The sequence below is a fragment of the Nymphalis io genome, chromosome 13, assembly GCF_905147045.1.
Source record: "Nymphalis io chromosome 13, ilAglIoxx1.1, whole genome shotgun sequence".
Lineage (NCBI taxonomy): Eukaryota > Metazoa > Arthropoda > Insecta > Lepidoptera > Nymphalidae > Nymphalis > Nymphalis io.
In genome coordinates this window covers 9,065,828-9,084,038 of record NC_065900.1, presented here as the reverse complement: position 1 = coordinate 9,084,038, position 18,211 = coordinate 9,065,828, and the positions used below count along the sequence as shown (strand labels likewise).

General features: G+C 32.0%; 1 protein-coding gene across 4 annotated transcripts in view; it reads right to left on the bottom strand.

The window, feature by feature from the left end:
* Positions 1-2,980: 2,980 nt before the first annotated feature.
* LOC126772714 (homeotic protein antennapedia-like) overlaps positions 2,981-18,211 on the bottom strand; it is a 172,755-nt gene continuing 157,524 nt past the window's right edge. For all 4 annotated transcript variants that reach the window (XM_050493240.1, XM_050493242.1, XM_050493239.1 and 1 more), the window contains exon 3: positions 2,981-5,513. In XM_050493240.1, the coding sequence (XP_050349197.1) occupies positions 5,263-5,513 (251 nt within the window). In that variant the 3' untranslated portion in view covers positions 2,981-5,262. The remainder of the gene's footprint in view (positions 5,514-18,211) is intronic.

Sequence of the window (18,211 nt, the reverse complement as noted above, 5' to 3'; positions counted from 1 at the left end):
AATGAAGAGACGACGCGTCTATCCTTTTTCGACCTAAAGTTTATTGCATTAGCGAGAAAGGGAGAGGAGATATTTACGAGGTGTTTATCGATACAGCGGCGTTGATTTAACCATTGCTTTAGTTTATTGCAGTCAATAAAATTGAATGTTATGAGGCAAGGTCGCACGTGAAAGATCGCTTGTGATTTATGTCTTCATCAGAATCTATGCTTTTAATATAATGTTTGGGGACCGGTTGTTTAGTGACTTTAAAGCGCCTGAAGCGACTTATGAGCAAGAAATTTGATTTTTAATACCCATTATTAATGCTTAGGAATTTACTTGAGATACTTAAGAATTTATATCTTTTTAACTCTTTTATTGTCCATATAAAAGGATTTAATACAAATTAAATTGTCTCTTTTTATAAATCAATGTCCAATTAATTTTTATTTACCAACAATATAAAAATGTTTTAAAAAACGAGTAAGTAGTTGTCATGATATTGTTTTACTAATAGAATCGTTGTTGGATTTTTATATTTATAGGTAATCTATAAATCCCTTTCTTAATAAAACATTATATATTTATCAATCACAATTTTCCTCGGGTTCCTTTTAGGTTAACCATTAAGCTATTGAGATTTTATAACATTTTTTTGTGATTCTCTTCTAATTGTTAAAAATCCTTTATCCTTTAAATATAACACAATTTAGTTAAATTTTGTTAGTATGGAAAGTCAAATTATAGCCTGAGTAATGTTTTTACTTTTACTTTAACAGCCTGCGAATGTCCCACTGCTGGGCTAAAGGCCTCCTCTCCTCTTTTTGAGGAGAAGGTTTGGAGCTTATTCCACCACGCTGCTCCAATGCGGGTTGGTAGAATTCACATGTGGCAGAACTTCAGTGAAATTAGACACATGCAGGTTTCCTCACGATGTTTTCCTTCACCGTAAAGCACGAGATGAATTATAATCACAAATTAAGCACATGAAAATTCAGTGGTGCTTGCCCGGGTTTGAACCCACGATCATCGGTTAAGATTCACGCGTTCTTACCACAGGGCCATCTCGGCTTTAATGTTTTTATAATGCACAAATGCACAGAGATAACCAATTAAAAAGTAACACACTTATTTAAGTACAGTGTTGCCATATTTTTATAAATATTTCCCTTGAAATATATTCTTGACAATTTAACAAAGTATTTTTACAATTATAGTTAACTAATATTATGCCATAAATATTTCACATAGGCACCTAGGTAGGTGTACCTAAGTAGTAGAATAGTATCATTTTGACTAGGTATGTTTTCTTAAAATAAAGTATTTTAAATGTTAAGTATACAGTAAATCCATTACAATTTGTTATTAGAAATTAAAAAATTGTATTTAATACAATCAATTTGAAAGTTCCTTTTACGATTAATTTATGTTTATCCTAAAGAAACGACAATACCATCTTCCATTAAAACACATATGTGTATCTTAAGATGGTAATATAAAATTAAGTTTATAAAACCGTACCTGTATAGGTAATTATATAATCTGACAATTACATTGTGTACATAATATTACTTGTATATTTTTAACAAACGTCACAATATAACACGACAAAATACGACGTCATCATACTAAAAAAAAAACTCAAACACCTTATGAATCTTTTTTATCTCAATTTTCATAAATGATATCATATTAAATTACTGAAATAAACCATACATTTACAACATTCACCAGTAATTAAAGACAAATAAAAGGTACTTATCATGACTTTATTCATATATATAAATAGAATTCAGATTATAATAGATAATAACAATATATAGATCGGTACAATGAAAATATTTCATAGTGAACTAGTTCCTAAAGTGTGTATAATATGAACAACGTTATCTCAGTATGGCCGTGAACCCAATTTGAATCAAGTGCAATGGCACATCTGAGGGGCCATAAATCACACTTGGCTATCATTTGTAAGATGACTGACTGACCAATTTACTCTGACCTTTCAACTCACAGATATATTCGCGATGCAACAAGACAAATGTGTAGATTGATACTTTAATTTTAGAGCATTCTGTATGATTATATTGAAGAAATAGTTCGAAATTATTTTATTACATTTTTTATTTTTATTCTCCTTTAGTTTAATTATTTATTATTCTATGTATAAATCCGTGACGTAAATAAAATTCCACTATAACGTCATATTTCTATAATCTTAAGTATCAAACTAAAAAATCACCATCATTCAAACAACTTCCGCCACATCAATCTTATATGAAACGTCATACAGACAAATACATGGCTATTTAAAATCCTGCAAAACCATAATTGCCTCAATTTCGAACTTGTCAAAATCGCATTAGTTCACCTTACATAATGGTTCGCCTTCAGCGTAGGAAGGGAGATTATTAAATAGTCATTAGCGTCAGCCACACCTAGACAGTAATACATAAGGTTCGTGTCGAAACAAAAAAGCAATTTTAACATTCGGCCCGCCCAATTGGTCGTGACTGACACGGCGAGAGCGGAGCCTACACGCGATTCATTATTTCGTCGTTATACCGCTACATTTACGAAATTTACGAAACATAACATGAAATTCTGATTCGTTGTTATATTAGCTTCCTATAACACGGTACTTACTTGGAACTTGAATAGGAAATATTTATAAAAGATAACATAGTGCTACTAGTAGCGCCATCTAATGGTACATGATGAAAACTACCTTAGATCTTTAATCAGCCATACTCATCATCACTATTTAAATTTTTACATGCTTACGTTCAGAAAAATATTCATTCATAGGTAGGTACAGTTATATAAAACAAAATATATATATTGAGGATACATTATTGATTACCTTTTTATTAATAAACATATTATAAAGATTGTTATTAGTTTATATGATTGTAAAATATCGTCTGCGGGTAGTTTTTTTTTAATTGATTGGTGAAAATTAAGTAAAACAAGGTAATGGTACAATAAAAATCTGTAATTACAATCATTATGCTTTATTAATTTCATGTATTTATATATTTATGACAATATCGTCTCGCCTAACCTTATTAAGTTACTAATTATAGTTATATTTCATAAATTTTGAATTGATAGGAAATTATGGTAAATAAAATCGATCCAATTAGGCTCCCAGTAACTTTTCTACGGACCTAATTTTTTTTAATTAAAGAACAGTCATTAGACTTAACAATCAAAACTTAATTTAATTTTTATAAAACTAATATTATTTCTTTTTTTTTTTAATTTTACAAACCAAATATATTCCATCTGGCAAGGGATTTATTTAGATTGCACTTAGTGAAAACGTTTGTTACCTATATTTCTGGTACGTTGTCCCATAAAATGTTATAAAATGATAAACGCAGCGATCTCTCAACGCTATAAATACAATATAAAATGAAAATATTTGAGCAAATTTTAAATCATATAAACAAAATGCATCCCAGCCAGACAGCCGTCGACACTGTCCAATTTATAATAAAGAAGTGAATTAGCAACCTAAAGCAAAATCAATAAATAAATATAATGTAAATATCGACAATATACAATTATTAATTTACATTACTTAACGAACACAGCACAAATAAAAATTATGTGTAAGAAGAAACGGGCTCACTGAGTTCTTAGTAAAAACTTTCTCTAATTAATATCTATGTGAAAAATAAAACAATTTACAATAAATAGTTTACAATATATCGACAAACGTATAACGGATACCGATCCCCACATATCAGACAACACTCTGTTTCAACAGTACTTATTCGTAAGACTATCAAGTTACAAGTAAATAATTAATGTTCGATATTTACGTATATTGGTTTCGTTAGGCAATGATTTTATAAAAATACCATTCTAGTCCAAGACTCGTATAATTTGAAATGGCCGAATAAAATTCGCCTCTCTGTATCTGAGGCTTCATATCACTGATCAATCAGTTTATTTTCTAACTTTGGTATACTGTGTACACTTCCCTTCCGTACCTACTTAGATTCATCTCATATAGGTTCAAATGAAGATAAAAAGTAAATTCCACCGCACCAACGGATCGAAGGTAACTTTTGTTTCACTATAATAATTACAATTATAAGTGAATTTCTCTGTATACATGATACTAGAATTTATGTTACTTTTTTTGTTTAATTTTTCATCATTGTATTGCTACAAACTGTCGTCCGTATACAATAATAAATGTACGTTAAGTTTCTCAAGCTTCACCCATTCAACTTTTAATAATAATATTAAATAGACTTCCTATGAATTTATTATCAGTTATAATTACGTATATGTGTCATCGAAAAATCGTATACATTGCACTTGTAGAACTGGCCTTCCCGACTACGAAGTAAGAGTTAAAATCAGAGAAGATTCACGAAATAATAACACTAGTCCCGTAAGATCGTATAGAGAACTAGCCGTTGATTTCAAGTTCATATCAATAATATTATTCACACTAAAACAATTGTACATAATCATAAAATCTAAAAATTATCATTTTTTTATATGTACAAAATATCATTTCGATAGCTTAATTAGAAATAAAACATCAAATATATTAAATAATAACAATATCGTTACTAATTGCCTTCTTATCAATGGTTAATTATAAGAGGTCCTTATGGTTTTGTAATTCAATATTAATAGTTTCTTTTTTTTTTTATCAATTTGTTACAAAGTGCTCGAGCCGGATGAATTAATAGTATCAAAGAGATTTTTTTCCGTAACTGATAAGTACATCACATTATGAAATCTGTTAAAATGTGTAAATAGAAAAAAAAACCAAGCACTTTGTCTTAACGTCAAGGAAATAATACGTCAGAGAAACATATTTAACTGCAGTTTTTAAATAATATCCAAACTAGGTACATAATGTTGACAATCACATCAGCGTTGATGCAGTTTTACTAATCATAGACACTGCTTTTTTGGTAATTATTGGTATTGAGATTGCTCTATAAATTAATTTATACTTAACAACTGTAAAAATCTCTTCATCACACTATCATTACTCTTTATGCCAAGTCACTAAGTTACGTATTAGTTATAATGTAATATTATCATGAAAAGTCCAACATACAATTTATACAAATTAAACTGATCTAGTAACTTCGGCCGCCGGATCGATCGCTTCAGATTCATCATTCCGGTGCACAAAATTCAACGTTATATGAAAATAAATGGACACAAACCAACTCAGTGTCGTTGGGTTAAATCTGAAACGGGCCGATCCTTCACTCGGACCATCGACTAAGCTAAAGGCTTTTACTGTGGCGAGGTGGGCGGACTCATGTTGTCCGGTTCGTCTCCGGAGCCGGGCTCGCCTTTGGTCTTGTTTTCTTTCTTCCACTTCATGCGCCGGTTCTGGAACCAGATTTTAATCTGGCGTTCGGTGAGGCACAGCGCGTGCGCTATCTCGATTCGTCTCCTCCGCGTCAGGTACCGATTGAAGTGGAACTCCTTCTCAAGTTCGAGCGTCTGGTACCGGGTATACGTTTGCCGTCCCCGCTTCCGTTCTGAAATCAGATAAGAACAAATGTTATTAAATTCCAAAAAATATATGAGTTAAATTAACGGGCCGGCCCCGCTATTAACATAACGTTAAAAACTGCATAGGCATCTCTGACAAATGGTGGTTATTTGTAAAAGCGAACACTGCCGGCGAAGTTAATTGAAAATTGTTCTGAGCTTATCAATTTGTTAATTGTTTTTGCTTGTTCGGCATTTCTCTTGACTGTCGGTGGTACTAAGTTAAATGGATCATACGAAGTTAACATTAATATAATTATTAAATACTAATAATATCACTGCTTTTCTTTATGAGCAGAATATTCTTTTTTATATATCATTTGTTATTAAAGGCACAAAATCTAGTAATCGAATTACTACAGAACTAAATCAAAAATTAGTGATAAGGTCACGACAAATCATGTACACATAGAAAAAAAACAAACATTTAAACATCAGACAAAACCAAAAATGTCAACAAGTAGGTATTCACGACTTCGCGCATTAAAATAATGAATTACAAAAATAATTAATCTGATATTGATATCTTGCATGTTTATGGTGCGTAATAATCCAATAAAATAATAAAAGTATAAAAGTAGAATTATTGATGGATTTCGAGTATTGAGACATATGGCATGTCTGACGATATTGCAGAAATCTGTCATAAAATATTCCTCAAGCGATACGCATATTTATCTGAGGAGATGCGGCCACATCGCTACCGAAGCCAATTAAAATAATTTAAGACGCCACAGGGCTTTTTCATTTTGTAATCATTATTCTTCGAGAAGATACGAAGCCCATTATACACGTTTAGAATATGCCGTGAACTGTAATTTAAGTTTCAAATTGAAAATACGACAAATCTGACGCTGAACAGACTTTGGAGCAAAAAGTGTTTGAATGATATACTGAGAATATAACAAACTGCAACTAAATTGTAGCGAATTTGATTTTCGAACAAGCTTTTCTTTTTCATATAAATAATTAGTTTCATTCATTATAGTGCCGACATCAATAACAAAACTTTCGTAAACACAATTACGGATAACGATAAATGTGTAACGCATAAGACTTATTTAAATTATGAAGCAATTTATAAAGCAATTTTAAACAGACCTCGGGCAGTAGAAAATGAAATTTCGCAAAGTTGTCTATAATGTTGAACTCGGTTGATTATTTTCGTTTCAACGGAAACACGCAAACAACTTGCAATACAAGATAAACACGCGAACTTCGAAGAAAATCCGACACGAAACTTGGATTACATTGCGAATAACGTCGTTCTGCCCACTGTTTCCCAGAAAGACAATATTCATAACTTAGAAAAAACAAATGCGACATCGCGATGATTAACGCGACGTTTTGTAAGCTTTCAGTATGACAAATCAGCGCCAAGTATCTATCTTTAATTTCTGTTTATTATAACAAAGTGTCAAGTATTGTTAATGATTAAATTTAAGAAACGATTCAGAACCGTCAAAGATATCAAAGCGCATGTTCGTAGATTAAGCATTTTCTTTGTAAAATCTTCACGTCTACTTTTCATTTGTCTCACTTAAAACTGTTTTGAAGTTATAGGCTATTTTAACAAATTGTGAAAGTGCATGAAAGGGATTCAGTGTCCCGTACAAGTAAGTACCAGGACTGCGACATTGGAATCAAAATTATCGCCCACTTGTTGCTCAGGAAATTGATAACAGTCTCATCGCAGTCGGATTTTGGGACTCATTCAAGAATGCAAAAGATTACCAGACATGTCATTAAAACATCCGCCAACTAGCTTTATTGTCACTGTTTGCAACGCATATTGACTAAACATAAATCAAAACATCATCAATGGCGAATTAAATCGTCATTCTTATCATTTTTGTTCCTACATGGTTTTAGTTATAGCTTTCCTATCGTGATATTACAAAAATATACAACATTATTTTTATTCCTAATATAAAAATGGTCGAAAAAGTCTTTTAAAATGTTTTAAACAATAAGCTGGACAATATTTACGGCTACACGAGCAGCATCCACAACTAAAACTGAATTTTACGTCCACCAAAAGACGTGAAGCAAAATCATATACGATACAGCTCATGAAATCCCCTTCCCAACGGGCTTTATATATTACACTGGCGGTTTCATCGCGCACTCAGATGCATAAAACATGATCCCGACGTCAGATTTAAACCGTACGTAATAAGAGCATTAAGGACGCGTCTGAGCGGGCAAGACGCCCGCGGCCCGAGAGGTACCGCTTAATTTAGTCACACGAATAAATACTTAAACGTTTTAATCGATTGTTTTGACCGTTTTTTTATAGTTGGAAATCAGGTTAGAAAATAAATTAATTCGTGGAGATTAAAAGTTAATTTTCTTATGTTATGATTTCAGCCTTTGAAATTCTTACAGATAGATCGATTATTTAAATTGTTTTATGGGTACTTCGATCTACTTTAAGTTATTATTGGTAATTAGTTGTTTAGGCCACTTCCTCAAAAAAATAATTTAAAAAAAAACGTATCTACCAGCAACTTGTTAAGTATTCATCACATATATGACAGCTAAGCGTAGATAAATGGTATCCACATAAAGAAATGTTGCATTCAATTCGTCATTTAAAATGCCCGCTCACCACTCCCAAGGAAGTTTCACTATAATAATAAATCTTTCGACTCGTGGATAAACAAACGCTCAATTAAAACGTAGCGTTTCGTCCGCTCGTCTTGTTCGTACGGATTCGCAGTTGGGGCGTCGTAGGTCGGGCGCAACGCTGCATGTGTCGCCGGGCGCGCATAAATCATAGTGGGGGAACCAAGTCAGGCTCGCTTCACAACTAGCGTGGACACGCGTGAGATTGAGAACTCTCGAATTGATTTCATTGTGAAAAGGTGGTGGTCGAATAAAATACTTCTATATAGATTTATTTTGGTATTCTTAATTTCTGAATTTACATAATTTACTTGTCATAATTACTATGACAAAAGATTAAGAAAAACAAAACTAAGATATTTGAAAACAAAATGATAATTATGAAATTGGACAGCTAACGTGGCTAAACACAAAGGTTTATTTAAAAATATAAAAATCAAATGATCACTTTAAATGAACTCTAGGTAGAACCCTAAGTTATTGTTACTGTAAAATACATTATGTTAACCAAAATAATATTAATAATATCGTACCCATCTACCTAATATCAAACAAAGTAGGTACTAGGTATATGCTTATAATATGATGAGCAAATAGCTAAAAGATTATTTTTTATTTATTGACTATAGACGAGTTTTATTTTAAACTATATATATATCATAATTACTATTTTATATTTTCGTAAATATATAATAGTAAGGATTAATAATTATAATCTAGATTCGCACTTGCAATGCGATTGTCGAAAGATTATCAACTAATCTCAAGACCTAAGGGTCAGGTAACATTTATCAGGATAAAGTGCGTGCTAAAATATTGACCGGGTTCATACTATCTCGAATCACATTTGTACTGATTACGTGCGCGATAGGGCGCAGGGCACGGAAGTTAAAGGGTCGAAAAATCCAGTAACCCTAACCGATGATACGAATATTTATTATTTATTTATATAACACATATAAAAATCTTGTCGGTATGCAAAAAGTCTTTAAATGTCCCACAGCTGGGCAAAGGCTCTAAATACACACATTTCATGTATGTCAGAAGTTCCAAGTTTTCAACCACACACCAAAAATTCCTCACGATATTTTTCTTTACTGAGTAAAAGACTCGTATATTAAGCACACAAAATTGTAGTGGCGCTTTCCGGGGTCCAATAGCAAAATTTAAGCATTAATAACAAATAATATAATTTTTTTGGTTATACGAATCTATTATGTTAATTTGCGTTAAAGTGCTTCCAATTAAATAAATACGCAGTAGGTATAAAATTAATTGAAACACTTATATGTACGTATTAATATATTTCATAGTCTCATTTTAACACTTATTGTAAAGAACGAATTGACAAAGATCCTTAACAAATTAAGATAATTAAAAAAGAAATAGTTTGTGAGACGAACGTATAAAGACGCAAGTGACACTTGTCATCCGTATATTTGATTAAAAGACTAGCAATAAAGCATTTATTAAAAATATTTGTTGAAATAAAAGCCTAAATATCAAATTCATCATGGGATGACAAGTGAAAAGAGATTTTAATTTAATTCGTTGCGGTATCGCGCCAAAGGAAAATGAAAAAAAAAATATAGCAACAGCTTGAAGCGATATCGACAATCCATAATTCATGTCCTACAATTTCATACGTTCGGGTGCAATGAAATCATAATAAAATACAATATGAGCACAATCGAATTATAACTTTATTCTTTGAGTCGCTGGGTTCAAGTTTTTTTTGCAAAGTCCGTTATTTATGCTTTTATGGAATTAACATGCCATTCTGTGTATTGCAACACCGTACATGATATCAAACGGGTATTCATATTAATGCAATTTCTCTTAAACGCTTACACGTCGTAAATAAAATTGCTGGTTTAAGCGATCTCTGGGAAGTGAAGGTCAAACTTTGCTTAATTGTTAGTGTAAGATAAAATAAGTATTTTAAATGTTATTCATAATAACATTATAATTCCAAGGTTTATAAGAAATAACTTTAAGACCAATATTATATAACAAAGAGAATGGTTCGTTATTCTGTATCTATGTACATGTATGTATATCTAATTTAGGTTTTATGCTGAACCGAATCCGCTTCGTATAAATGTAAATTTTTAATATCCTGGAGTCGAAAAGTTTGTAGGTATGTAGTTTTTTTTGAACAACAAGAATACAACCTCGTACACATAATTTTACATTATATGTCAGTGTGATTGAAAAAAAAAATCTGTCATTAGTGCTTAGTAGCGACGTTGCAACGTTCAATTAAACTTAACCTTTTTGGTAAATATCGTATAAAGATAAAATCGTATCGTATAAAAAAATTATGATTCCATTATACTAGTTTATATCGGCTTTATGTCGGCATCACTGGTGGTAGAGCTTTGGGCCAGCTCGTCTGGGACCACCCACACATCAGATATTCTACTGCAAAACAGCAATACTTGGTATTGTTGTGTTCCGGTTTGAAGGGTGAGTGAGCCAGTGTATATACAGGCACAAGGGACATAACATCTTAGTTCCCAATGTTTGTGGCGCATTGGTGATGCAAGCGATGGTTAACATTTCTTACAATGCCAATGTCTATGGGCGTTGGTGACCACTTACCATCGGGTGACCCATATGCTCGTCCGCCTTCCTATTCTATTAAAAAAAAATGTCTGGGTGTGTATCACTTATAAGTCAGTTATTCTACCGAAATACGGCAAAACACTGTATTACCGTGTTCCGGCTTGGAAAGTGAGTGATAAGTGATTACAGGAACAAGAGTTATATCATTTTAGATTCCGTGTTCAGTTGCGAATCTCTGAATACCGAGAGGTCCATTACACGTCTTGCTGTACCAGTCTCTAAGGGAAATTACCCTAAGCAGTATTTTGCTACATAAAATATTGTCCCTGCTGTTTACATTACTTCACTTATTTAATAATTATAAAAAGTTATAAGTGACAGCAAACTACAATGATTTGTGTACAAATATCAGTTAAGAACTTTGGTACGTACCTCATTACTAAAAAATGTATGACGTCAAAATATTTACCAAACTCTTTTTTTAAGCCATCGTCGACTAATCACCGTTTATTGCATATAAAATCTAATATTTAATATACCTACGTCATGAAATTAATTCAGACTGTTATGCTACGAGTAGTGTTTTACTCTTACCCGTGTCAATTAAATTTTAGTTACCTTAGGTAAATTCAATTATCGTTATATATTTTTATGTGTATAAAAAAAGAACCCAAACGTAATAAAAAAAAATCGCATTTACAAATTAATAAGATTACTCTCTTTTGATATAGCTACTTTACTACCTTTGGGTAAACAAATATATAGTTCGATAATAAGCATTCATGAAAGCAAATGGCATAAGAAAACCTACTTCCAGAACCTTTTAGCTTTATATTCATTAATCATAGACGTTGGGCGGGACCAGGCTATGTATACGAAGGGCCTAATGACCCTTACTATAATCGAGTATATAGCCAAGTATTTGAATGTGATCGTCTCGTCATTTTCAACTTTAATTCTTAATATAAAACAAATAGAGTAAATATTATTTAATCATACTTTCATAAGTGATAGTTGGCTAGTTTAGTTTTTTTTTTAATTACTGTTTTTATTTATTTTATATAAATTTCTTTTTTTGTAATTCTATGAAGTTGAAGTTGAATGACAAGTTCTTATATTGTTGCCATATTGTGTTTCTCTCTGATTAAATATATTTTCAATAAGTTTCGCCCACACATGTGTAACAACCTTGCGATAAGTGTTTTTTTCTACTTTGTATTTACTGAGCTGTTTTTGTTCGTGCGGATGTTTGTGAACTCTTATATTTCTCAGGACCTATAATATATTGTCAAATAATATGTGCAAAGAAAACTCATCAAAAAACAATTAGGTAGGTATTGTGTGTATTCACTGTAGTGATCTATAGGTATGCCTTAGATTACAAGCAACAGGAATCTATATTACTACAGCATAAGTAATAAAAACAAGACATCATGTCCAATAATCCGAATGCAACATATGCGAATACGAATGGTGGAAATTAAAGACTGATAGATATTTGTTGATACGACACCTCAGTTTAATTTAATATTACTAAAGCTGTACATAAAATTGTCATAACGCGATATTTATAACATCGAGAACAAAGTTAATTTTCCATTCTATCAGATTTGATTCTATACAGAACTATCGATTGGACAGAGAAAATCAAGTTTCAAGGGTTTATATATGGATAACTCATTATAGCTGGAAGTCGACTTATATCATTCGTCACTGAGATTACAGAATCGTAATATCTATCAGAATGATTAATATTAATGTATTATTGTTTTAAGTGACTTACTAATATTACACTAGTATTATACTTATAACATGTTTTGTCAATATCATAAGAACGAGGCAGCTGTGAAGAAGACACGAAACGCATCACTTTATACGTTTATTAATATCAAGGAAAACGTATTCCACAGCTGTAATCAAAAATCATAACAAAACACATTTGGTCAGACCTCGAAAAGAATTTATATCGCGAATACAGAGCCATCAGTCAGTGTTGTGTCGACGCTGATTCCCGTCGTGTTTCGCATCTGAAATGGAATGTTATTCACCGAAAATTTCGCTTCGGTGTACGCTAAAAATTACGCGACTCGAGCCGGGGATTGAACGAAATTCCGCCCGCAAAAAAGGTGTCAAATGAAATATTCAAATATATTTTAATATAATTCATGCGGCGGGCGTTTCATTTCTCTCCCTCGTAATGGAATGCTAAATTTTCAGGCGAACAAAAAATATATATTAATGCGCGTACCTAATAGCTTATACAAACTCGTTTGTTGGGTATTGTTGCGCACAATGGATGCCATAACTCCGCGTCGCAGCCACGGCCGGTGACGTCTTTGTTAGGCTGGCGAGCTTTGTTCGTGGCCCGACTCCGCCTGTCGACGCGACATCCTACCCGACCTCGCCACCGAGCCATTCACACCGCCACTCCACCACTCCGCCACCCACACTACCTACGCGTGTAATTAATTTCAATCCCATATTTTATACCGTTTCAATCTATACATACGTTTTCACTTCTATTTTTTATTAAAGTAATTAAGTAGATGAGTAATAAAGTAATAGCGCTTTTAGATAATCGAAAAAACAGCAATTTCAAAAATAATATTGCTCCCTTCCTCAGTCTAATTACAGCCTGTTGGAACCATTACAATAATTTGCTGTAGGAAAACAAGAATGAATATTTGAGAAGGCGATAGAATATGAGTAATTGCTTCGGATCACGAAGCGAAAAGTTATGAAAGGTGTTGGCGAGGGTGATTTTTCAACGCCCGTCATGAACACGAAATCTTAATGAAATAGAGAGTATTCAATCACGAACAATCCTGATTCAGTAAGTTACTTTTCTGACCGTCGCGAGATACGGCTTTCATTTACATATGAGTGGATATTGGAAAGCATTCGATTTCACTTGTGAAATGGTTATGAACGGACACGGAAAAATTCATCTCGTTATATCGAACGCATTAAGGGTCTGAGATGAGGTTCGCCGCGGGACGGCAGGCCCCAGGAGGCTCCCTTGCCGGACGCCTGGGGGCGGTCTCCGCTCCAGAGAATATTTGACACGGGTCTGGCAGATAGACAGCCCGGTCATGTGTGATCCACGGGCAGGAAACGAGGGGTTTTTTCCACCCGTCGATATTACTACGTATAAGAATAACTATGATATGCTATGATTTATGTGCCCCCGTTGTCTTGCACATGTGTAAGAGCCATGTGATACAACGTTTTTTATTTCACTAATAATACCAATTTTTGTCTCTAATGAAATACATTATCATCTATATTTATACATATTTTAAAAAAAGGTAACTACATGTATAATCGCATGGCATGCTACGGATACTCATTAAGTATATGGCGTTTAATATCCTAATGATTCTATGTTATTACGAATCCATTTCAATTCGAAATGCTTCGGGTTAGAAAATTGAATTTTAATACCACATAATAAGTTCGGCTTCATCGGCTTAGCGGCGGTCAAAGTTTGATTGGCATCCTAACCCGACGTTTAATTAATGTAGGGCAAGCTATCCCAACTTCGTGTTAGAGAGAAATGGTGATATTGCGATGAAAAGGGACAGATATCTTCTTAGAATGTTGCCAGATAATAGAACTTTCTTTCGAAGTTTGCAGTTTAGTCAATTTTGTAGTGGATAACATGCAAAGTAACGAGAAAGTGCTGACGAAAATCAATTTATATTACTATTAATTCATTAATCTATATCATGATTCGTTTAATTCCATTTTTAAATACGAAAAGTTTGAGTACCAATTTTAATTTTAATAACGAATGTACATTTATTTTCAAATATGAAAAATATAAAATTTTATATTATTTTTAAGTTATAAATTCAATAATACCTTTATTAAATATGAAGTAAATATATTTTAATAGGGCAATACAATTATTATGTTAATTTTTTCTATATGTGTGTTCATCCTTTTGATTGCTGCCTGTGTGTGAGTTCTCCATCGCCGGACAGAAATTAATGGGACTGGCGTTTTTGGATGTAGGCGTGTAATTATAGGATGTAATGGTTTTTAATAAAACCCGATTTTTTGTTTATCAAAAACATTTTACGTACATAGTTTATTAGATGCAGATACATAGTTTTTCAAGTGCTACTGATAAAATATAGGTACTTAAAAAAAAAACAAATATTTTGAATATACACGATATATATATAGTCAATAAAATTACTATACTTAAATTTTAATATTTAAGCCTGTTAGATTTTGTTTTACAGCGCCATCTATTAATCAACGACGTGACTATTACGTAGAACCTTAAAACTGTAGTAGTTTGCTTTCGAGTATATGACCTGGCTATTAACAAAGGAATATTTGAATCCAATGACTTTTATTCTATTTAAAGAAAATATAAGAAAGAGTCGTATTTTATAAACCTAATTATTTCTACCTACAAAACATAAAAAAACGAAGTTCGATTATTTGGTCTAAGAATGCTTATAAAAACAAAAAAAGTCTATACGTTTGTTTAATTTCTTAATATAACCTCTAGTTCAGGCAAATGCACTCAAATAAACTATAGCTATTATAAATACATCGATCTAAAACTGTATTTCTATTTTCTGTATCCTGTTTCGGCGTCTTTGAACTCAAAAATAATAAGACGAGCGAAAACCATCCTTCAACGTCTGAGGCACTACCGGGCTGAACCGGGTCGCACCGGAAAGCTTGCGGTGAACGAAATTAGAATTGTATTTTTACAGTCACTACACCCCTCTGAATAAAAAAAAAATATTTATGCAAATAATAGCATGTGTAAACAAGGGGAAGTTACAAACGGAATCGTTTTCCTTCATTTAATAATAATAGTTAAACAGATTACGTAATTTTTTTTCATATTTAAGCGTTAGGGTTTTACAATAGTTTACAGTTTTAAGACGAACACTATTTAGAAATGATACCTAAAGAGAGCAATCAAACTCTACATAAAGGCTTAACAATGTTTATAAAGTAAGGCCGTTAGTGTTTAATAACAATAGGTTTTTTAATCGTCGATTGATCTATTTCGACCTGAAGAAGTAATGGTTTCATCTAAGTCCATTTTTATATCCCAACTAAAATTAATTAATAAAATAAAATGTTTGTTTTTTAAGATAACATATGTATATACGTGTATGTATGTACAAATATATTATATTATTCTTTATATTATTAGTAATACGAACGGATATTAGAAAATTACGGGGATTACGAGATCTCAAAAAAGAATATAAAACATCCTGAAGAAAAAAAGATTTTCCTCGTAGAATTTCTAAAAGTTATTTTTGTCTCAATATATTTCTCACAGTGATTTTAATTGCACTATTGAAAACGTCTAAAGTCTTCGTAAAATCACGAACGTTACCCGAAATTCAGTTGCTTTCATGCGTACAAAGATTGAAAGGGAGCCCCCGTTACTAAAGAATCGGAACTTCAATCTAGGAGGCATTCATCGTCATTGTTAAAGCGACAATCGGCAATCGATCAATAGTGAATGAAATCCACAATGGCTCTTATCACCCGTGAGTAGGTAAATGGTTCCGGTCGGAAATACGGAAAAATAATGTGCGTTTCTATTATGTCACTTTATGTCCTCACTTAGTATGTTTAATAGTGATAGGAGATGACGCCACCGTGAAGTATACTTCTATAGGCTTAAAAATTTCAGTTTCTGATCTACTAACTTGTATACGTTTTGTTATAAAGCGTTATAAAGTTAAGGTTACTTTTAATTTATACTACTTTTATTATTGTTTAAAAAATATCAGCGCATATATATAGACGTCAAATATTGTTGCGGTATTAATAAGCTAAAAATCTGTAAAACATGTTCATATTTGTACAAATAGATGAATAGCAATGTGATATAAACTTATACTGAGATTTATATTTAAAAAATTACGAAAATATTATGTATGACAATTCGAAACAGAAATGGAATAATTTTGTTTTACTTTAAAATTATTTTAGTTTCTAGAACTTGCCGAGTTGCCAACAAAATCTTACGAACACTCATTCCTCTTAATACCAAACGATCCCGGCTTTCATTCGCAAACGTAGAAAATCAGAAGCAGGCAGCGAAACAAATTCTTGTATTCAATCATCGGGCCTTCACAAAAGCCTTCGGGCTGATAACTGAACAATGAAATGTAACAAGTCGTCCATTCGGCATTGTATGCGAAGAGGTGGTACGCGGGGTGTTAGGGGGGAGGCGATTTCCATTATATTTCCATTTCCACCTCGATTTGCGCCGACTTATCGCGGTCTACCTTCTCTCGACTAGGTAACTCTATCTTTCTGTGCCGTTAGTCAATAACGCTATGAGCTCAAATATAATGTAGTACAATGGCAATAAATTATCATGAAAATTTGCATTTTTAAAGTAGAATTTTATATTAGCTACTTGTCTTGTCCTGTTTCTAATACCAAACAGATAAATTAATTTTAAAATAATTCTTAATTTTATATATCTTAATACGTACAATATTTCTTATTTAATTTTTTATGTTAATAAAAAATATTCATAGTTTATGTATATTTTTATATTACCTAATGAAAATAACTGTTATTGAAATCTCCTGTAATGTGAAGAAAAATAAAGCTATACTATGGTTGCATATCTTTAAACAATACTATATATTTTAACTTCTAATCAAGAGTATATTTTGATGAAACGGAATTTAGAGCGAGTTAATTGGTCATACGATATCCTTTCAGTCCACATAAGCTGTATTGTATATAAATCGCTGAGCAGATGGATATTATTACATATTAGTGAGTAGGTGTAAGATTCTGTTCCTCAATGATTAACGACTTGTCTGCTACGAACGAAGCGATCTATTTTAAAACAACATAAGCCGCGTTCCCATTGGTCCATTTTTTTTTCCAAATGGCAGACGAATTTCGAAGATTATTAATGATGAAGTTTCAAGTATGTACGAGGAGCTTAAACTAAGTTTTAAGTGCGGTTATGCTACTGTACAGAGTACATTGGATTTTTCATTCTCTAACAATATTGTCGTCGTGTTTGAACCTTTTTTCAAGTACGCTTTTTATAGTTCATAATTATCTTTTCTCTGCACCGTTTCGATACTTTTAAGTATTCTTATTAGTGTCTTTCATTTTTATCATTATATGAGTCAATTAGTGTTTTACGTATATATTTGTAATAACGAACATATTTTATATTCTTTTAAGAGGTTTAGGTATATATTAAAAGTAGTCGTATTACATTTATTTACAACTACCTATACATTGGAAATATGGTTAAACATTAAACATCAAATATTTAATTTCGTATTTCAATCCTATTCAATGTAAATTATGAGTCCGTCACAATATTTATAACAATATTTTCATAAATTGCAATTTAAGCTAGCCTTAAATAGGAAGTAGACTATGTATTTATTTACATTACCTATTACATTTGTTTTCGTTGATTTTAAAAATGAAATTATTAAGAATAGCTCATTTTTAG